The sequence below is a fragment of the Vulpes vulpes genome, chromosome 2, assembly GCF_048418805.1.
Source record: "Vulpes vulpes isolate BD-2025 chromosome 2, VulVul3, whole genome shotgun sequence".
Classification (NCBI taxonomy): Eukaryota; Metazoa; Chordata; class Mammalia; order Carnivora; family Canidae; genus Vulpes; species Vulpes vulpes.
This window is the reverse complement of record NC_132781.1, coordinates 142,043,667-142,066,921: the sequence shown is the minus strand read 5'-3', so window position 1 is coordinate 142,066,921 and position 23,255 is coordinate 142,043,667. Positions and strand designations below refer to the sequence as shown.

The 23,255-nt window shown below is 36.8% G+C and overlaps 1 protein-coding gene across 17 annotated transcripts in view; it reads left to right on the top strand.

Moving 5' to 3' along the window:
• CHD9 (chromodomain helicase DNA binding protein 9) overlaps positions 1–23,255 on the top strand; it is a 218,108-nt gene that overhangs the window by 170,143 nt on the left and 24,710 nt on the right. For all 17 annotated transcript variants that reach the window (XM_072750228.1, XM_072750223.1, XM_072750224.1 and 14 more), the window contains 10 exons: positions 1,387–1,583; positions 2,042–2,241; positions 6,475–6,634; positions 7,069–7,158; positions 12,872–12,975; positions 13,474–13,591; positions 14,222–14,279; positions 17,110–17,152; positions 18,321–18,540; positions 21,226–21,428. In XM_072750228.1, coding sequence (XP_072606329.1) covers positions 1,387–1,583; positions 2,042–2,241; positions 6,475–6,634; positions 7,069–7,158; positions 12,872–12,975; positions 13,474–13,591; positions 14,222–14,279; positions 17,110–17,152; positions 18,321–18,540; positions 21,226–21,428 — 1,393 coding nt within the window. The remainder of the gene's footprint in view (positions 1–1,386; positions 1,584–2,041; positions 2,242–6,474; positions 6,635–7,068; positions 7,159–12,871; positions 12,976–13,473; positions 13,592–14,221; positions 14,280–17,109; positions 17,153–18,320; positions 18,541–21,225; positions 21,429–23,255) is intronic.

Genomic DNA, 23,255 nt, shown 5'->3' with positions numbered 1-23,255 from the left:
CACTTTCCCCCACCCCTCTTCTTGTTCTCTCTCTCTCAAATAAATAAGTAAATCTTTAAAAAAAAAAATAGGGGAAAGAAAGGAAACATCAAAATCTCAAAAGATCATGGGCAAAAAATGTTTGAAATTTTACTCAGAAAATACAGTTAAGGGTTTTTTTGTTTAAAGAAACTGAGGCAGGGTAAAGGGTTAACTCTTTCTAACTGAAGAAGGCTGATTAACAAATACAGAAGGAATAAGGGAGAAATCCTATCATTGACCTACCACAGTTATAGCTGTAGCAGACAAGATCCATTGATGAATTCTAAATTAGTGGATGAGATTGAAGAAGAAACAGATTTTTTTACATGTTCTCAAAGTATATCTTCCTAACTTAGAAGTTTTTCATTAAAGATAAAAAGCAGGTCAACTTAAAAGTTGTTTTGAGGAGTTGCCTGAGTGGCTCAGTCAGTTAAGTGTCTGCCTTCAGCTCAGGTCATAATCTCGGGGTGCTGGGATTAAGGACTGCATTGGGTTCCCTGCTCAGCGGGGAGTCTGCTTCTTCTCCCTCAGCCCCTCTTAAGAGCTTGTGCTCTCTCTCTCTTTCAAATAAAATCTTTAAAAAAAATAAAAGTTGTTTTGAATGAATTAAATTAAATGAACATCATGAACATCATGAGGTTCATACACCTATTACCTTGCTTTTTGTCTTTTAGAAAAGCCTAAAACATGTTTCTAGATCTATAAAATGCTTATATCCTTTGACCAGTATTTTCATTCCTGGATATTTTCCCTTTTTGGATTTATCTTTAGAATAAACTTCGATTACAAAGATTTATTTGAGCATTATTTATTCTTTAAAAAAAATTTTAAAACAACCTAAACTATGAATTAGGTAAAGAGAAAATTAAAATGCATAAATGTAGTTTAATAATATATTTTATGGTTATTATAGAAGCATAAAACAATAACTTTCATATTAATAATAAAGCTAGACACCAAATTCTTTTCATTTTTTTTTTTTTTTTATCTATAATAGTCACACACAGAGAGAGAGAGAGAGAGAGAGAGAGAGAGAGCAGAGACACAGGCAGAGGGAGAAGCAGGCTCCATGCAGGGAGCCTGACATGGGACTTAATACCGGGACTCCAGGATCATGTCCGGGGCTGAAGGCAGGTGCCAAACCGCTGAGCCACCCAGGGATCCCCTGTAATAAGGATTTTAAAGAAATATAAAAACTTTTCAGTTGGTTTGATAGGTTGATGAAATTGTAATTTCATCAGATTGTAATCTGTTTTCTGGTTTTTTATAATTATCTTTGTACCATTTGAAAGGTGAAAATGTAAAAATGCTGTTGTAAGCAAAACAGGGAAAGGGCCTTCGAGTAATCGCTGTTAAATTTTACAGAACAGCTTGGTTATTGACACTCCAAGAATTAGGAAGCAAACAAGACCCTTTAGTGCCACAAAAGATGAATTGGCTGAATTATCTGAAGCCGAAAGTGAAGGAGATGAAAAGCCCAAACTCCGGAGACCCTGTGACCGTTCCAATGGCTATGGAAGAACTGAATGCTTTAGAGTAGAGAAAAATCTTCTAGTTTATGGGTAAAATACTATTTTTAATGTTTCTTGTTAGTAGTCTGGTACATAAAGCTACAGAAAATATACACTATATTCTACTTTGTTAGAATCAACAAAATCTGTTTAAAATGCCCTAAATTTATTATGTTTAATGTATATTTATTAGCAAAATAATGGAGTATTCTTAAATTGTAAATTATAAACATGTCACTGAAGTCAAATTCCTTGTTCTGAGATTTGCATATTCAATAATATAAAATGGATAATCTTGTTATCCATGGCTGAATAATATACACTCGAAATCACTCTACCATAGTTCTGCATTTTACTCATGGGGCAGGCTGGGTGGGGGGGTATCTTTATTATGTAAATCCTATTAATGACCAGATATGTTTTTTGCAGTTTTCAAGCCTTTTGTCCACAAGTTCTGTTTTACTCTAGAACTTGACTCAATATTAATGTAAATACACCTTTTTAACCAGATGGGGCCGATGGAGAGAAATTCTGTCCCATGGCCGTTTTAAAAGACAGCTGAATGAACATGATGTAGAAATAATTTGCCGTGCCCTCTTAGCATACTGCCTTGTTCACTACCGAGGAGATGAGAAAATTAAAGGCTTCATATGGGATCTTATCACTCCAACTGAAGATGGGCAAACACGAGAGCTACAAAATCATCTAGGTAAGAAGATTCTTGCTTTTCTTAAAATTTATTTTTAGTTATATAGATAGTACATACCACAGTATCTTGTTAAGTATTGAAGCATTACAGATAACATTAAAGAACCCTTAAAGTTCACTCTCAATTCAAGTTCTGACTTAGCAAATACCAACTTATTGATTCGGTTGGGTTGGGTTGTTAGATATGTATCAGTTTGCAGCTTGTTGCCTCAGAACTTCCCATCTGTGTTCATGTAGATCTGTCTCATTTTTAAAACTCCTTTTTAGTAGTTCATAGTAGGAGTAGTCCTTAGTTTATTTAGCATCTGCTTTAATGATTGGCACTTAGGACATTTCTAGTTTTTAGGCGGTTGAGAAAGAAAAGTTTTAGTGACTGTCCTGCATTTTTCCTTCTACATGTGACTAAATCTTTCACTAAAATAAATACCAAAAAATGTAATTGTTGAGGTATAGCATCTATACATCCTTAGCACCTAAAATGTAGTGCATAGATTAATAGTATCATTATCTCCTGGAAGCTTCTTAGAAATACAGAATCTTAGGTGTTGGACTTACTGAATCAGAATCAAACTTAAAATGTTTTCATAAATACTTTAATTTGCCACCAGATTGGCTATACCAATTTGCCATTCTGCCAGGGGTATATATAAGTACCTTTTTTTTCTACATCCTTTCTAATAGAAGGATGTAGCAACATCTTTTCTGCATAAAGTAATTGTTTCATAGCATAAAGTAATTGAATTTTCTGTAAAGATAAAAAAAGATTACTATGCCCTAAAACTTGCATTACAGTTTTGTTCTATTTAATCAACAAATACCTGCTACAGTGCCATGTGCTTCTTGTGCAAGGTACTGAGAAGAGAAGAAGAAACAGGATCCCTGAGCTCATGAACTTTCTATTCTGGCCAGATAGACAGACATAATAAGAAAGTAGATAATTACAGAATGTGATAAGTACTGTGAAGTAATAAAGTGCTTAGATGGAGAAGAACAGAAAGCACCTATTTTGGATTAGGGTGGTCACTGGAGGCTGTCTTAATAGAGGGGCAGTGAAATTAGTAATATGAAGAGTGGACCTCTGGTAAAGAAGGAAGACTAACACAAATGTAATTTCACTCTTCCTTGAAACCCCACTTACATGTCAATAAAGAGAAAGAAAATAAGGCATAATGCTTGATAAATTCTACAGATAGAAGTCTTAGTTTCTTCAACAAACAAATAGGGGGTGGATAGACAGGCTATCTATAAACCAGTGGTTCTGAACCAGACATGATTTTGTGCCCAGTCCTGCCACCATTCTCAACAGGTAAAGGTCAACAGGGCACAGACAGCCCACCACAGTGAAGAACTATGCAGCTCAAAATATCAATAGTGCTGAGATGGAAAACCCTGTTATATAGCCTCAAAGATTTGTAAGTCCTCAACCAGTTGTAGTGTGGGGGCCCGATTGGTTTCCTGGCCGAAGCAAACAACCCAGGGGATTTTTTAATTATTTTTATTAGATAATAGTAAATTTGAATATCAAATATTAAGGAAGTATTATTGCATTTTTTGGAGCTGATAATGGTATTTAAGAGGAGACCTTTTCCATATCACTGAAAGATACTCAGGTATTTATTAATAAAATGACTGAGGTCTTAGACAAAATAATATGAAAGGTTGAGGAGGGAACAGGGTAGGTATCGATGGAAAAAAATTGGCCATGAGCTGATAATTATTAAAGTTGGATGATGGGACATAGTGATCCATCATATTATTCCATCTATTTTTGAATATGCTTAATTCCATAATTAAAAAATAAATAGGCATAAACCCTCAAAAGGAGAGAGAGAGAGAGGAAATAGCAACACAATTTTGGAAGAAAATAGATGAGTGCCTACTAACTCAGCCAACAAGAGAAAGCTAAATTCTCAGATCAGCAGGAAAAGGCAACAACCAACCCATGTGCTTCACAGATTATCCAAAAGTTTCAATTTGTGACACATCAGGAACCTCTGAAAAGCATGAAGGACAGAGATTTTGACTAGAAGTTGTTTAAAGAGAGTTTTTTTTTTTAAGGTTTTTTTAAAAAAAAAAGATTTTTAAGGTTTTATTTATTTTATTTATTTATTCATGAGAGACATGAGAGACACACAGAGAGAGAGGCAGAGTGAGAAGCAGACTCCATGAGGGAGCCTGATGTTGATCCCAGGATTCCAGGATTCCAGGATCACACCCTGGGCTGAAGGCAGATGCCCAACCACTGAGCCATCCAGGGATTCCCTTAAAGAGAGTTCAGATTGCCAAACACCCTCTTCAACCCTGAGTAGCCAAAATGAAGAATGATTGAAAGTTTATTCTCTAGTGGCAGCTGGGTGGCTCAGTCCACTAAGTGTCTCACTCTTGGTTTTGGCTCATCTCGCCATCTCAGGGTCATGAGATCGAGCCCCACATCAGGCTCCGTGCTGGGTGTGGAGCCTGCTTAAGAGTGAAGAGGACTGGACTATAGGATGATATGAGTAATAACATAGAACAGAGTACAATTTAAGGTGGAAGGCATTAATAAAGATCAAAAAGAGACTACACAATAATAAAAATGACCCATAACTAAATAAAGATATAACAAGGGGTGCTGGCCTGCCCCTCCCCTCCAAAAAAGAAAAAATAAGTATAAACTTTATACATAAACAAAACAGTCTCAAAATAATAAATGCAAAATTGTCAAAATTTTAAGAAAAAATGGGCGAGTCCACATTAAGCTTCTACTTATCATTGTGGTAAAACTCCTAGCTGGTAGAATACAGCAAGGAAAAGATATATGAGATAAGAATTGAAAGAAGTCAAAAGTATATTTTTAGTAATTGTTAAAAATTATAAGTGAAACAACTCTACATCATTGAAGATTAATAGGCAAGCAGTGGTATATATTCAATAATAGTCATACAATAGATTTTTATACCATGGTTGATATAAATTATATTCTCCTGAGTCAGCAAGTATAAATCTCAAAAAAAAAAATACCAAAGCAATCAATAAATTGCAGAATTGCATTTGTAATATAACATCTGAAAACTTAAATACTAAATATTTCTCCAACCTGTGAGTACAAACAAGCATAGAATGACAAGACAAATTCAGAGTACTGGTTATCTCTGGGAAGGAAGAAGTAAATTGGACTTCAGTATGCATACTTATTTCCTTTAATGAAAAACCGACCAAATATGGAATATGTAAAGATTAAGAGTAGGAATACCTTGTTGTATTTTTGAAATATTTCAGGAGTGCCTGGGTGACTCAGTCAGTTAACTGTACAACTCTTGATTTCAGCACAGGTCATGATCTCATGGGTTGTGAGATTGACCCCCTCATTGGGCTCCATGCTCAGTTCTCTCCTTGAGGGTTCTCTCCCTGTGCCCCTCTCTCCACTTGCACCCGTTCTCTTTCTCTCTCAAATAAATAAATCTTAAGAAAGAAAAGAAAACAAAGAAAGATAGATTTCAGAGGCATCTGGCTGGCTCAGTCAGTGGAGCGTGTGACTGTTGATCTTGGAGTTTTAAGTTCAAGCTCCACATTGAGTGTAGAAATTACTTAAAATCTTACAGAAAAAAAAATATTTCACAAAAGTGTCAAATAAAACAAATTTAGCTCTCTTAAACAAGAACCCACAAAGACTACACCTAATCCAGTTTTGAAAATCAAGAAGGTAAAACTTACTATTTTATAACTAGGGAAGCTAAAAGTAAAGCCTAGCAGGTTGGAGCTTTTGGTTTTTACATTTGGGGGAAAAAATAATGAGTTTTGGAACAAAAAGTAAGAGTGATCAATTTCAGATACAGAATTGGTGGGTACTTGGCCTCTTGTGTCACTGTTTTCATCAACAGAGAGAGAAATAAAACTGGCCTCCAAATGATCTCATTATATCTTACTTGGATATTAAATTATGATGATTGTGAAGATTTTGGAGAAACCTATTTTACTATATATGGTAGTAATGAGACTTAATCAGAGTAATTATTATTGTTAATATGCATATACATTATGTTAATATGCATAATTGTTAATATGCATATACAACATCACATTGACTTACCTTGCCTTTGGGTCAGTATTGTTAACCATTAATATTTTAAAGATCTCAGTATAGCCTGCACAGACTTCTAAAGTCTCCAGAAATTTCTTGCATTGAAAAAGTGTTTCAAATTCCAAAACTTTACACAATTTATCCCTGATTTCATGTGTCCTTCTCTTTTAACAGGCCTATCAGCCCCTGTGCCCAGAGGTCGAAAAGGGAAGAAAGTAAAAACTCAAACAAGCTCATTTGATATACAGAAAGCAGAATGGCTTCGAAAATACAATCCTGAACAGCTACTTCAGGATGAAGGATACAAAAAACATATAAAACACCACTGTAATAAGTAGGTAGTAGGGTATTTTTAACACAACTCGTTAAAAGTTTATATTTCTGAATTTATTAAAAATCTTTAAGCATGCTGATTTTGAGTACAGAGACAGTGTGGTCTAGGACCAATCCTAATCTTAATCTTACAGGGTATCCTTCAGCAAATCATGGTACCTCTTGTGTCACTGTTTTCATCAACAGAGAGAGAAATAAAACTGGCCTCCAAATGATCTCATTATATCTTACTTGGATATTAAATTATGATGATTGTGAAGATTTTGGAGAAACCTATTTTACTATATATGGTAGTAATGAGACTTAATCAGAGTAATTATTATTTAATTATAAAAATTCTGTATACAAATTCTTTTCCAATTTTAACCTCATGGATGAATTTTCTTTAATGATTAATATCTTTGTGTCTTTTGATTTCTTTTCCCTCATTTTTAGGGTTTTGCTTCGTGTGAGAATGCTGTATTATCTAAAGCAAGAAGTCATTGGAAATGAGTGTCAGAAAGTATTTGATGGAGTTGATGCAAGGTAAATTAAATAACCTGTTTATATTCTCAGTTATATAATGAGGCAAAAGTTATAGGACCAGAAAATTGTACATTAAGTGACTCCTTATTCAGTGAAGTTCACAAAATTCCACCACATGTAGAGAATTCACCCTTGCCAATTTTTGCCTTTCCTCCATTAGTCTCAATCTTTGGCTCTGTCACTAAAAGCTATAATAATCATAACAGCAGTTAGGAGTAAGCTTCCTGCTGCCAGATCTAAAACTTAACCTTTCTATGCTCATTCTTTTCTTCCCTCTTATTCCAGTGGAAGAGGTTGTATGGCGACTGACTTTTATATCCACATGTGATCCATCCGATGCCCTGGTCTCTCAGTTCCTTATTCTGCTTCTCCTTTCTTCTTGAAATGCTGTTTTTATTTTTACCTTTTTTTCTTTTCTGAGATGCTGTCTTCTGTAGGCATTCATGCAACTCTACCCACCTGTTGTCCTTTTTCCTCAGTGGTCTTTTCCTCTTCGTGTACCTTTGTGAGCTCTTATATTGGATTAGCCAGGAGCTCTGCCCTCAGCTCTCTTTCTTGTCTACACTCTCCTTAGGTAAGCTCCTGCAGTCTCAGCATACCAAGTCTCAAGAAACAGATGACTCTCAGACTTGCATGTTTCATCCCAGAGCTCTAACCTTAGAGAGCTGCCTCCCAGCATTTGCACTTGAAAGTCTAGTTGACATCTTTAAACTTTCCCTGGCTCTCCAAATCTTTTTTTTTTTTTTTTAAGATTTTATTTTATTTATTCATGAGAGACACAGAAAGAGAGAGAGAGAGGCAGAGACAAAGGCAGAGGGAGAAGCAGGCTCCATGAAGGGAGCCTGATGTGGGACTCGATCCGGGATCTCCAGGATCATGCCCTGTGAAGGCAGCACTAAATGGCTGAGCCACCCAGGCTGCCCCAAATCTTCTGCCTCCGACCCTTTCCTCCCACATTTCCACACACAGGCCTTTCCCATTCTGCTAAATGTACCACCCAGTTGCTTGGTGGCCATTCTTAATTCCTCTCTTCCTCTTACACCTCTCAGGAAGATCTGTGAGCTCGACAAATTAACAGCATATGTCCAAATCTGAACACTTAGCACCACATCCTCTGCTAAATCTCTAGCACAAAGCACCACTACGCCACGTTTAGACATTTGCAGTGGCCTCCTAATTAGATCTCTCTCTCTACAGACTGACCTTCACACAGTAGCCAGAGTGATCTTTCTGAAGCAAAAATCAGGCCATGGTGTTCCTCTCCTTCAAACTTTCCTGGTGCTTCTCATTTCTCTTAGAATAAAGTCCACAGTTCCTATGGCTCTACATCACTCATGACCTCTTCCTTTGTTCTGTCCCTCACTCATGATGCTGCAGCCACACTGGGTTTTTGTTTCTCCAGCATATCAGGCTTACTCTGCTCTCTGCCTCCTGGTACACACTTGCACCTCATCTTCCACAGAACTGTCTCTTCAAGTTTTTCGGGTCTAGACTCAAGTTTTACCGCCTCCCAGAGGCCCCTCTGTAGCTAAAGCAGCCTACGAGTCACTTACTACTGCTTAACCTTATTTTATCTCATTCATGATGCCTATTACTATTAAAGGTATGTTTATTTGTACACCTTTCTCTTTCCATTACAGTTTAAGCTGCTTAAAGGTTAAATATGCTGTTTTATTGATCTTTATTTTCACAACCCAAAAAATACTTGTTGACTAGGTGACTCCCCTTTTCTCTTCGACTAACAGGATCTAATCCATTTGTAATTTCCCAGGAACTATGTTCTGCAAATTTTCCCTACATTTTCTGCTTTCATTAACCTCCCCCTCTCTGGATTCTCATTTGAATTTTCACATCTTCACATCTCCCTCAGACACTGACACACACAAACACAAACAACACTTTTGTACCTAGCATCTCATCTCACTATTTTATGGTTATTCTCCTTGATTTCACAGCCAGACTTCTGCGTTTGTATCTCCTTTTTCTCCTCTCCGATTTCTGATGTACTCCCCACCCCCCACAGTTCAGCCTTTACCCCTCATTCCACCACCACCTCCAAGAAATCCCCCCCAGCATGCTTGCTGCTAAACCCATGGATATATCATAATGTTTATCTTACTTTACCTTTTTCTTTTAAGATTTATTTATTTGAGAAGGAGAGAGTGGGGAGGAGGGGTAGAGGGAGAGAATTTTCAAGCAGAGTCCCGCTGAGTGCAGAGCCTGACATGGGGCTCAGTCCAACGACCCAAGCTGAAGCCAACAGTCAGACGCTCAACCAACTAGGCCACCCAGGTGCCCCTGTCCTACTTTACCTTTATTGACTGCTCCCTTCTTCAAATGCTTTTGTAATAGCATTCACCTGCAGATGTTCTTTTTTAGCTTTCTGCTCGTTGCTTTGCTAGCTCCTTTTCAGGCTGTCTCTGAAATGTCTTCTCAGGGATGCTCTCTTCTTGTCACCTCCTTTTCCTGAATGCTGTCATCTTTTCTGTGGCATCAGTTCTTATTTCTATACTCTACTTGCACACCTATCTCCAGCTCACATGTTTCCTCTGAATTTCAGATCCACATCTCTCACGTGTGCCATGATTACTAATGCCTCCAGGCCTTTGCAGTCTTTCAGAACATTTCCTCTCCCATTTTCCTCCATTCTCCCCCGCTCACTGCTCAGCTCGGCTCAGCCTTTCCTGGCCTCTTAAGTCTGGGTCAGGCATATATCCAAGTGCTCCATCACAGAGCTCACCATGCAGGGGTGCAGGTACCTCTTCACAAGGGCAGGGAGTGACTGCCTTATTATTGCTATTATTAGCACATAAGGAATGCTGTTTGAATGAATGATCTAGCCTGGAGAAGTTAAAGGTGGCTTTATGCAAGAGGAAGCACATGAACTGAGTCTTCAGAAACAGAAATCAACAACGGGAGCACATGCAGCATATTATATTCCTTTCCCTAGCAGTTAACAAACATTTAACATGCATTTGGCCCTTAAACTGGAACGCTGGGTAGGTATATGCTCTTTACAAGCAGGAAATCTTTCCAGCTCTGGTGATTATCACAGTGTTTTGGGCTTAAAATGCCACCTGATGGTTGGTGAGGGGAATTACCTGACCCTCTTATTTTCTTTTCCTCTTACCTTCATCTTTTGGTTCTTATGCTTTCGTTAGTCCTGGTCAGGAAATCAATCAAAAATAAATATCTTCATTAACTGTATTTTCCCTCATCATTTCTTCAGTTTTCATTGTATCACAGGAAAATCATTCTTTTTCTATTTTCCTACATTAAGCTAGAAAACTATATGATTGCAACCCTTCTGTTTTTAAGAAAAATTAGAGGTAATTAGATATTCAGTTAAGTGCAGAAAACTTTAAGAATCTAGAGAAATGTCTCCATCCTTTTCTCCATATTCCTTGGGTTAAAAACTGTTTGCTGGCAAAACACTTAGGAAAAATAAAAAGTAATTTTCTATCTATTTATCATGTTTTATTTACTTTTAAGACTTGTAAAAGTCTTTTGTTTCCATTACCATTGTCCTTTATTTCCACTATATTAGTATTTTCCACTGTATTAGTAAAAATCAGGTTCTTGTGGACTAGCTCAGGAACATATTGACTATCAGTTTATTGCTATATGATAAGTTCTTTTGAGTTCCCAGACAGTGAGCTTACAAATGAACTTTTGCTACACAACTTAATTGTAAGTAGGAAACTTCCAAGTTTTTTCAAAACAATAGGCTTTTGTTTATTAACTTATGAAATTTTGATGCTAAGACAAGGAGATGAAATTCTGCTTAATTTTGTTATGTTTTGTTATATCTCTGATTCCTTGAAAACTGATAATTCACAAATATCAAATAGGGAAACTCTCAACTTGAAAATTTGATTTCCCAAGGTAATTTATCCTATCCAGTTTCCAATATTTATTTATTGGGGCACCTGGGTGACTCAGCCAGTTAATCGTCTGCCTTCAGCTCGGGTCATGATCTCAGGGTCATGATCTCAGGGTCCTGGGATTAAGCCCCGCGTCGGCTTTCCCTCTTCCTCTCCCCCTCCCCCTGCTTGTGCTCTCTTTTTCTCTCAAATAAATAGATAAACTCTTTTTTTTTTAATTTTTTTATCTGAGGGAGATGCAGTGTAGAGGGAGGAGTAAAGCGGACTCCCCATTGCGCTCAGAGCCTCACGTGATACTTGATCCCACCACCTGAGATCCTGACCTGAGCCAAAATTGAGTCCGATGCTTAACTAATCAAGCCACCCCAATGCCCCTCTACCTTCTTTGTTGAGTAAAATATAAGAATGATGCGTGTGCATTTAAAAATTAATGATATTTGTTCGATAATTATTGTCAGATGTTAGTGATCTGCTAGGCTGAGGAAGACAGTGGCTTGAATCATTATGTAAAGAAGTAAATGTTTCAGTCCTTCCATGCGTGGCATGTTTTCATTTTTAGCAGTGATGTATGTGTTACTTATAAAAAGTTTCTGGGAAAATAATAATTTCAAATGATAAGCAAAGGAAGTTATGTTTGCAGAATTGTTTTTTTTTTAATTTTTATTTATTTATGATAGTCATAGAGAGAGAGAGAGAGAGAGGCAGAGACACAGGCAGAGGGAGAAGCAGGCTCCATGCACCGGGTGCCCGACGTGGGATTCGATCCCGGGTCTCCAGGATCGCGCCCTGGGCCAAAGGCAGGCGCCAAACTGCTACGCCACCCAGGGATCCCCTGTTTGCAGAATTGTTGAGTGCTCTTTAGTAGTTGTTTCATACTCATGAAAACAGCCAAATTACCAAAGCATCATGGGTTTATTATAGTTTTCTTACTTTATCATATTGTCATTTTTAGGCATGATATTTATATACAGCATAAAAATAGCAATCTGAGTATTTTAGTCAAATTATGAATCAAAAACTTGCCATGTTCCTTCACTTGTAAGCAATGCTTAATTTTTCAGTGGCATATTCTTACCAATAGCAGTCTAGAAAATATATAACTTGTTTTGCAGCCTAAAGCAGTTAATTTGCCCTTCCAGAGCCTCAGGCTCCTCATACACAAAATGAAATAGTTGAGCCAGCTGATTTTTGTCAATTTGCTGACAAAAGATTCTACTTTCCCATAAAATGCTTTGTTTATATCTGAAGGAAATCAGAAAAAAAAAAAAAAAGAAAAAAAAATAATAATAAAAAAATAAAAATAAAAAAAATGAAGGAAATCAGTAGAAAGAATGATTCTTTAAGAGTAAATAAAGTAAACCTTAAAAAAGATTCAGTAAACCTATTGAAAAATGTCTTTTGTTGAGTTTAAGGATATTAATTCATTTTTTGGTAATTTTGTTGGTGCTGTACAATTTTGTGATTTTAATTGGTGATAATCGTGGAAAATTTTTTTAAAAATCAGTGAAATAAAATCTTAACCTCTTTTTCTTAAAAAATGTAATGCTGGGACGCCTGGTTGGCTCAGCAGTTTGGCTCCTGCCTTCGGCCCAGGGTATGATCCTGGAGCTCTAGGATCGAGTGCCACATCATGCTCCCTGCATGGAGCCTGCTTCTCCCTCTGCCTGTGTTTCTGCCTCTTTCTCTCTGTGTCTCTCATGAATAAATAAATAAAATCTTAAAAAAAAAAAAAAAAAGCAATTCTTTTTACAAGCTAGGTAAAGTCTGCCTCCTCTTTGACTTGTTTGTAATTATTCATAGTGCCATATCGTGATTTTTTTTTTTTTAAGTGATATTGATGTTTGGGTCCCAGAACCAGACCACTCAGAAGTTCCTGCTGAATGGTGGGATTTTGATGCTGATAAGTCACTTCTTATTGGAGTTTTTAAACATGGTAAGTGAGAAGTAAAGTAGGTAGTCCTCTTCTATGTATAATGTGATTCAACTAGTTCTCAGTTTAACGATTCCCAACTGTAGCTTCATTCCGGTAACACTGATGCTATTATACATATCATGGAGGGCACACAACACCAAATTATGTGTCCATCACTACACTTCTTCATGAAAAGGCTGGCATACATGACCTGCCCCCTCCTGGACAGAGGTCTTACTACCCCTCAGGAAGAGTTCGTGTAAAGTTTGTTGTATGATCAGTTTTCCTCTTTTTCATTTTAACTGATAAATTTAATATAAATTCTTAAATATACCTATGCCAAATCATGTAATATTTATTATAATTTCCAGAAAATCTGCTTTACCCTGTAGTTTTTAATATATGGTTCCTTTAGTCCAGGAACATCATCCACTATAAATATGAGGAATGCTTATATTCATACACCTTTTTTCTTTTTATCCTTTTCACTTTCTAATTGGTGATCTCCCCCCTCCCCAGGTTATGAAAAATATAACACTATCCGAGCAGACCCAGCATTATGCTTCTTGGAAAGAGTGGGAAAACCTGATGAGAAAGCAGTTGCTGCTGAACAGAGGGCAAATGATTATATGGATGGGTATGTGCACTTCAGAGACGTGATTTTTTTCATATAGCTCTATCAGCAGCAGCATATTCTGTTGGTGATGTTTATCTTTAAATAATGTAGTAGTAAGACAATTGGAGTTTACAATCTAAAAGAGTTAACAAAACTCTAATAAATTAGAATTTATCCAGTGGTGTGATCAAAGAAGAGACTCCACCTGCCCTATACCCATTCTTGTGGTGAGTCCTTCATTTTTCCATTCTTCTCAGTCATGGCCATTAAAGCCATACAATTCTAAGGGCATAGAAGAAACTAAGAATATTACAATTGAAGAGAAATAGGATGTTTGTTCGTTTTATCTGTTATAAGGTCTTTACTATCTTTGTTTTCTTACCAAAAGATAAAAGTAAGGGACTGTTGTTGAGGTTAATATTGCACATTTAAAAGTGAACTTGATAGTAAGACTCAATTAGAAGTAGCTTTCTTCTGACTTGCCACATAACTACCTTCATGCTGTGGCTTGGCTAGCTCCTCAGGCTAACGAACAGAGATTTCAGTACAAAATCACATTAAAACGTCCTCCCCACAAGACTCTCATTTGTCCTGTCAAGAGAAAGTTTAAGTCCAGCATGATAATTGTAGTATCTGTTGGTATTTTAACAGGGATGTGGAAGATCCAGAATACAAACCTGCCCCAGCTATCTTTAAAGATGATATAGAGGTATGCTTTGGATCCTATTTTAAAATCCTCAATTCTTATTCCATGATTTCTTTTGTTTGCTTTTTCTTTTGTGTGTTTTTTCCTTCATATGTTTTCCTTATACATAATTCTCTTCTTCAGAAGATTAGCTAAGTTAGTGAACCACTTGGGTTGACAGATACCACAAGTAGTCCTTCAGAATATGCCCGATCTCCCTTCTAGACAAGCTGGAGGCTGGGGTGGACATATGGATGAAATGGAGCTTTCCCACATGGTGCACTACTAGGATCTAAGAAGCACAGTGTCAGGGGAAAAACCAGAAGTAGATACTCGAAGTACACAACAACAGATAGAAACTATACCTACATAAAGGGCTTAAAATAGAGGGTAGGGCCTAGAGGAATTCTGAGCTGTTCTAAGTGTTCTGTTTATAGAAAGTCAAAAGGAAGAAGCAGAGTTGGGTGAAAATACAGAAGATAGTCTGTGGAGTAGAGAAAGGATGTGGAAAGGGATGAGAGATTCTGTAATACTTATCAAGGCGTGGAGAGGACTAGATGGTGCTGTAACTGTCAGGTAAGGTGTGCTGGTCTCAGTGGCCAAGGGGTTTGGATATTGATGCCTGTGTGAGGACTAGAGAGGGTCCAGGCCTGTGTGTGGCAGTGAGAACAGAGACCCTGCATAGAATGAGAACCCTCAGAGAGCAGTACTGCCTGACAAACACACAGGGAAACAGCAAGGAAATCTATCTCCATGAGGGTGCTGGCTAGGGAAAAAAATTGTTTGCTTTGAGAATTCATAGCCAGAGGCCTGCTTTCTCTTGAGCTTACTGGTTTTTTTATATCCTCTGCATGATCCAAGAACTCTTGAGCCAATAAAATGTAATATGGAAAGGTTCCAGGCTAGTAATACCCCTGAGATACCTAGTAGAAACAAAAAGAAAAAGAGTTGTGGAAGAATCAGCTTCAGTGTAGACTGTACTTGAGTCCTGAAGATAAAAGCCCTCCATAAAATGAAGACAAAAATCCAAAATTTAAAATCTATGAGGAATAATTTACCATGAGTGAATGTTAGCAAATACAACAAAGAACATGATTAGACCTCTAAGAACTTCTGATGGAGGTCTATTAAAATAGAAAATAAGTAATTTTTTAAACTGTCAAAAACATTAAAGAAAAGACCCAAGAACAAAAAAGAAAGATACATGATTTTTAAGACAAGGGACATATGAGAAAAGAATTTTTTATAACTTTAGAAGTGGAAAATACAGACATTGAAAGTTAAAATTCAATGAATAGGTTAAACACTGTGCCGAGGAGGCAAATTAAACACAGATCTTGAGAAAAGAAATGATTTAGAAAACAGATTTGAGGAAAGGATCCATAATGTAGCACAATGGCTCAGTTTAGCCCAATCAGGAGAAAGAAACCAACCACATAGTCATTTGAGTAAAGTTTAATGTAAAGAATTATTGACTATAATAGGGAGATTTAAGTAGAGAGGACTAGCTACTACTCCAGGGCTGACACAGAGCCGCCAAGGAAGAGCCCCGTCCCAGGCAGGGCTGGATCCTCATCTCTTTTGAGAGGGCATTAGCCACACCTCATTGGATGGCAGAACAGTTGCTGTGATGCCCCACTTGCACAACTTGCTGGAAATCCACCTGCCAAGGGAGCTTTTACTAGGGAAGCGTCTCACTGGAGGCACTCTGCTATGAAACCACCACCTGAGGCCAAGGCTGCTAGGGGAAGCTGCTGGCCAACAGGCCCTTAAAGAAACTGCTTGAACTGCAGAAGTGGGCCTTGGGGAAGCTGCATGTGCTGTGGGAGGTGAGCCAGGGAGGAGTTCCCCCAAACCAGAGAAGTAAAACCCTTTTCCTCCTACAGTGTCTCTCTGGTTGCCATTACTGAGAAAGCTTAACATCAAACTGGCTGGCAAAAAAAAATATTTAAAGTGCCCAGATCCATTTTCTTAGAACCAATAAAAGGTGTGAGAGGCAATGAATTTAGGGCTAAGAGACATTAAATCAATATGAAAAACTCTTTAGAGACAAAGAGGATAACATAATGATGTCTGGCATATGTCTAATAGGTATTCCAGAGGGCAGAAGGGAGACCTGTTTTAAGAGATACCCACTGAGAATTTTTCAGATTCAGTGAAAGACATGTATTCTGAGAATCAAGAAATAAAGTGAATCTTGGCAAAATAAACAAAATTAAATCCACTCAAAAAAACATCCCAGTGAAATGGCAGATGTTAAAAGCAACCAGAGTAAAAAGACCCACTTACAAAGGAATGATGATAATTCTAACTTCAGGCTTTTCTAAAATAACAATAGGAAATAATAGTCATTGGAATAAAACCACTAAAGTTGTGAATATGTTTACAGTAGTGTTGGATTATCTGACTGGAGATTCTCTGTTGACAGATAAAAACTAGATATACAGCACAAGCAAACTGTTCAAGGCTGAAAGAGAAGAGTTTTGCAGGTTATCTAATTAAATATGAGAATGAATAAATTATGAAAGTTGTTATATATATAAAAAAAAAACCTATTAGTGATGAAACCTAGGGCATATTTGCATTTAGGGTGAAGGAAAGGCACCTGGCCTAAGTGTAATCATGGGAGAGGAAAATTTTAGTGGAAAGTAGGTCTAAAGTGTATAAGGCAACAGAGAAATGTAAAAGCGTGGGAATTGAGAACAAGATATTAAGATTTTATTTTTACTAAATTTATCATTAATTCTATTGCAAAAAGTTGTCTATTACTATATTAAGAGGTTTGATTCTCTTTTCTTCTTTAATGTATCTTGATCCAATCACCCTGTGACAAATTTAAATTTTCTTTTAAAAGGATGATGTTTCTTCACCAGGAGATCTTGTTATAGCAGATGGAGGTAAATTGCATTTCTCTTTATACTTAATAGTGGAAATTCACATTCTCATGATACCATGAAATCAGTAAACTGTCACGCTTCTATGTTGTTTTAGATGCATATGAAACTTTTATTGAAGACTATCATTATATAGGACATACTAGTTGACTGGGATTTTAACAATATTTTTAGTTGCAAATCTTTATGCCGTGACTCACTGCTTTTATGGAATCAAAGCTTTCATGATTTTATGGCTTGATAATTAAACTTATGTATGAGATTTCATCATCAAAGAACTGATTCAGTAATGCATTCAATAGCTTATCAATTCCACATGCATATTAGGAACCATCCTTTCTCACACCCCTTTTCTGCAAAGCCTTTCTTTGCAGGGTCTTTCTTCTCCTTCCTTCTGATTATCAAGATAAAAACATGCTGTCACCAGAGTACAGTCACTCCCAGCTGACACCCAAGGAGAATAGGGCCTTCTCCTCTCATAGTTTGACTAGGAAGGAAAAAGTAGTATTTGCTTAGCATGAATGCCGCTTAATTATGGTATATGTAATTATAAGATTATACCCTGGAAATAGAAAGCTAGATCCTGCACTTTATTAGGTGAACAAAATCTTAAAAGTGACAGCATTGTCGTAGAGAATTTTTTGTAATATATGTTCCTCACTAATGACCTTTAAACTGTTTTGATTCTCACATAAATTGAGATAGATTTAATACAGAAGAAGTCTTTAATTGTAAGAGTTTACAGTATTCAACTTCTCAGGGATTTCAGTTTTACTTTTAATTCATTTAAGTTTAAGGCATTTGAATATTTGCCAGCCAGTAAAACATATTAGACCTGGAAATGCAAGAGTTGTATTTTCTGTGCAAGTGATGTTTGGTAGATACTATTGTGGTTCTTTATCCACTGTGACCTACTTACTTTGAGCTGTTTTTTAAGTTTGTTGTGACGTTTTTAGAGCTGTAGTTAAAAGAAAACTTTTTTATAATGAGATATTTGGCTTTGTGGGTTTTTTCCCACATAATCAGATTGAAAGAAAAAAAAGTTTTAAGTAAGGAAATTTGCATTTTTTAAATGAGCTTCATTTTAATATCTATTTAGTTTTGTAGGGCAGGGTTTTCTGTTTTTAGTTGCTTTCATTATTATTATTGACATGAGTTTCTTTAAATATAGATGGTCAACTGATGGAGGGTGATAAAATTTATTGGCCAACTCAGTCAGCTTTAACTACACGTTTGAGGCGTCTCATCACTGCGTATCAGCGTACTAATAAAAACAGACAAATCCAGCAGATACAGCCTACTTTCTCAGTGCCTGCCAGTGTAATGCAGCCTCTTTATGAAGAAGCCACTCTCAATCCTAAAATGGCAGCCAAGATAGAAAGACAGCAGAGGTAAGACAATAGCCCTAAATTTTTAATATTAGTATAATTGTATAAATGTAGTTATTCATTCAGAAGGTTGTTAGAGTGTGAGTATCTCACTTTATGAAAAACATAAGTAGAGAAGCTGCTCAAAGCAATGTTTTATGCATGCACACACGTACATAGATATATACTCATACACATATACACACAAATATGGTCAAAGCACATATATACACACAAATATGGTCATAGATTATTGCATTTTGTAGTTCCTAGCCATGCTTCATATTTAATCATTATTTTGTCATGCTTATGAAGTGAGTTAAAAAAATTGAAGTTGCAATGCAAACTCAAGAATTAAATTATTAATAAAGCAAACTTTTAAATTACATGAAATAAAATCCATTCTACCTTATTCTTACATTATGACATCTATGAAATAGAAGAATGTATGGAAGACAAGTCTGTTTATGCTTTATATAGAGGATGAACCCTTGGAACTACTGATATCAAAGGGGAAGAAAATGGGAGACCTTTTTGCAAGAGAACTTGTTAAGACAGGCTTCTCTCTTCCCAAAAGCTTTAACTTCTTAAAAAAGAGTATGTTGAAAAGAATAGCAGTATTTTTCAATAAGCTGGCCTTGTGGGGCTCCTGGGTGGCTCATTTGGTAAGCGGCTGCCTTTGACTCAGGACATAATATCAGGTTCCTGGGATGGAGCCCTGCATTGGATTCCCCGTTCAGTGAGAAGTCTGCTTCTCCCTCTGTTCTCCCTCCAGCTCATACTTGCTCTCTCTCATCCTCTCTCAAATAAATAAATCTTAAAAACAACAACAACAACAAAAAAGCTGGCCTCGTTGTTAAGCCTGGGTCCTTGGATGTTCTCTAGAAAATATATCAGTTTTCTTTTGTATTTGCAGCACAAAAAATTCATTGTAACCAGAATTTAATCAGTCTGAAATTTAAGATTTTTCAATGTCCTAGACATAATCTTCTTCAAATACTACTACCTCTGTAAATACACTGTTTCAGTTATCTATAATTGCATAATAACGCCCACACACATCCCAAAACGTGATGACTTAAACATGAGCTTTTTTATTTCTCATAATTCTATGGGTTGACCAGGTGGTTCTTCTCTCCATGGTATTGGCAGAAGTGCTGAGATGGCTGGAAGGGAGAGTGGCCTCACCCACATGCCTGGCAGTTGGCACTGGGTTGCCAATTGGAAGCTTGAATGAGGGAACATTTCCAGTAGCAAAGGCAGAAGAAGCTGCAATTTCTTAAGGCTCAGCCTCAGGGTTACAAAGTTTCACTTCTGCTACCTTCTGTGGGTCAAAGAAGTCACAGGGTCAACCACGATTAAAGGGAGAGGAAAGAGATTGCTCTTCTCCCTGGGAAGAGTGGCAGAGAATTCATGGCCATCTTTAACCTCCCACATGCATTTTTCCCTTGGTTGGTCAGATCTGGATTCATCTTCCTAAAAGTCCAAATTTATCATGATAGTTAATGGCTCCTTATTTACTACAGGTATAAAGTTTAAATTCTTAAACCTCAGTTCAAGAGTCTGCAGTTTTTGCTATCCACATGCATTTCTAATTCTATCCAGTATTGTTCCCTCAGCCATAATGTCCTATGTATTCTTGACTCAATATCTTGCTTACATTGTTCCTATCACCTGGAACACCCTTCTTCCTACTCTTTAATACTGATTGGTTTCCTAGGCTATTTTTACTTTATTATCACATTAATCTTCTTACTGTAGCACTGTGATGAAAATGGCCTGTTGATGTTTTTCAAAGGTCTCATATATTCTTTCTCATTCACACAATTCCATGACTTAACCAGGAAAAAGTGTCCCTAAATTAGGCTGTGTTTGAGATCTGTGATGCATAAAAATATTATTACCCTCTTTAAGTATCTTTAGGAGCTCTCTACTGAATAGAAACTATTTTTAGCCAGTATATAAATTATTTCATAATCTGACCCTAACCCTATCTCCTTCTATCCCCAATATGAGCCATATCCTTGTTGATCTGGATCTGGAATGCTCATCATACCCCCAAAATAAAGATTACTTCCTACTTTGCTTATACTGTGCCCTCCTTCTATAATTCCCAGGCCGATCTTAGCCTTAGTCCATCTTAAATGCCACTTCTGTGATGCTTTCTTGATCGCTCAGGTCTGAAGTGGTCCTCCCATCTTCTGTGCTCTCCAAAAATTCTTGGTTTCTATAATGCATACAACTAACATGCTACCTTATACTAGAAATATGTTTGAAATCTTTTATCTTTTCCCTAAAGGTAGGGTCATCATGTTTTACATATCTGCTACATATTTTCTTACATAGCAGATATGCAAAAAACTATTATTGTCTGAAGGAAAAGAAGTGTGATTGGATAGATGAGTCAACTAGCATTTTTTAAAGACTGTTTATTTGAGAGAGAGAGAGAGAGAGTGCCCAAGTGGGAGAAGGGGCAGAGGGAGAGAATATCTAAGCAGAGTCCTGCTGAGTGCAGAGCTCAATGCAAGTTTTAGGTACTTGAAATGTTTTAAATTTTATTATAGGCATTATATTCAGCATTAGTAAATATTCATTTTAACATCTGAAACTAATGATGTATCCTATGGTGGCTAATTGAATTTAAATTTTAAAAAAAGAAAAATATTTTAGTGACCAATGTGACTTCTTTTTTAATCTGATTCAAAATAGATGGACAAGAAGAGAAGAAGCTGACTTTTACAGAGTTGTGTCTACATTTGGAGTGGTATTTGACCCTGATAGAGGCCAATTTGATTGGACAAAATTTAGAGCTATGGCTAGGCTGCATAAGAAGACTGATGATAGCTTGGAGAAGTATTTGTATGCATTCATGTCTATGTGTCGGAGGGTTTGTCGTCTTCCTTCCAAAGAAGGTAGGTATAAAATTTCTGTCTTTCCTAGTTTTGGTCGAAAGAGCAAAAACTAATATTCAGAAATTTCCAGTTTGTTTATTTCAATACTAATTCAACACATCAATAATTTCTCAGAATTGCAAATAAACTATGCTAAAAAAAAAAAAAAAAAAAAGCTATGCTCAAAGGTCTCCCTATTTGTTAATCCTGCTATTAAAATAAGATCTAGGGATCCCTGGGTGGCTCAGCGGTTTAGCGCCTGCCTTTGGCCCAGGGCGCGATCCTGGATTCCCGGGATCGAGTCCCACATCAGGCTCCCGGCATGGAGCCTGCTTCTCCCTCCTCCTGTGTCTCTGACTCTCTCTCTCTCTCTCTCTCTCTCTCTCTCTCTTTCTTTGTCTGTCATAAATAAATAAATAAATCTTTAAAAAAAATAAAATAAGATCTAAAACAAATAGTTACACTTTGAGTTTTGAGGAATGGCCAGTGCTTACTCAGTATTAGGCTGATGATCAGGGGGAGGTAGAAGGTAAATGGTAGCTTGTGATAAATAGAACTAACCTGTATTTTTAGTCCATCTTAAAGGAACTGTGTTAGAGGGCTTATTTACATGAATAATTTTGCAAAGAATGAGGCCTCCATTCAAAAGACATTTTAAAGAATTTTAGTAGGAAAAAAAAATCACCTAGAGCCTTAAAAAAAGAATAATCAGAGGTGCTAATGCTCAGCCAAAGCCCTGGTCTGGGGTGAATTTATTTCATTATCTTTGAAGCCCAGAGAAGTAGCTCATCCTGCCAGCAGCCCCTCTCAGTAGTGCTATTACAAGCCACTGTCTTGTAGTTTGTTGAATATGATTTCCGACTGCTAAACCAGTGGCTTCCTACTCCTATTTCATACTAAAAAATATAAATGGTTAATAAAAGGACATAAATGTGAGTTTGTTTGCTTGCTTTTTATGTCCTAACAGATCTGTTGTCAGTCTGCCGAATAGAGAAGCCCATCACTTGATTACCCAAATACCAGATGATTCAAAGTAGATTTTAGTCTACTTAAACAGCTTTTGCAGGAGTACCTGGGTGGTTCAGTGGTTGAGCATCTGCCTTTGGCTCAGATCCTGGTCCCAGGGTCCTGGGGTGGAGTCCTGTACCAGGCTCCCCCCAGGGAACCTGCTTCTCTCTTTGCCTATGTCTCTGCCTCTCTTTCTCTGTGTCTCTCATGAATAAATAAATAAAATCTCTTTTAAAAAAGCACCTTTTGTAAGACTATCACTGCTTTAAAAAGATAAAGCAAAATATTGTGTCTTCTGATATTTATGGTTACCAAGAGGCCCTTATTTATTTATTTTCTTAATTCCTACCAGCAGAGTATAAAATGTAGTGAATCAATGAACCGCTTCTGACTCTAGTTTTAAAACAAAAAGGAAAGGGTTAATTACTAAGTATTGATTGAAAAGGTAGTGTTTTCTCATTGGAAATGGGAGTGAGGTTTTACTTAGATCAGTTTTCCAAATTTCCTCGGTTCATAGAGCCCTTACTGTCTCTAATTTTTCACAGCACCTGAGGCTAAAAGTTCTGTTTAATGAATTGATCCAAACAACTTAGTAAGTATTTATGTCCAACAGTCTGGTTTGAAATTACTAGATCAAATCAATTGTTTGAGACAAATCAACATTTTGATCAAACAGATTAATTGAAAATATAATGTAAATTGAAAAAAAGGAAAAAATACTACCCTTCTTTATTAAATAGTTACACTTACTTACTAATGGGATGTGTACACCTGTCAGGCACGCTACAACTCTCAAACACTGGAGGTAGAATGGATACTCCCTCTCTGTTTCCCATTCCA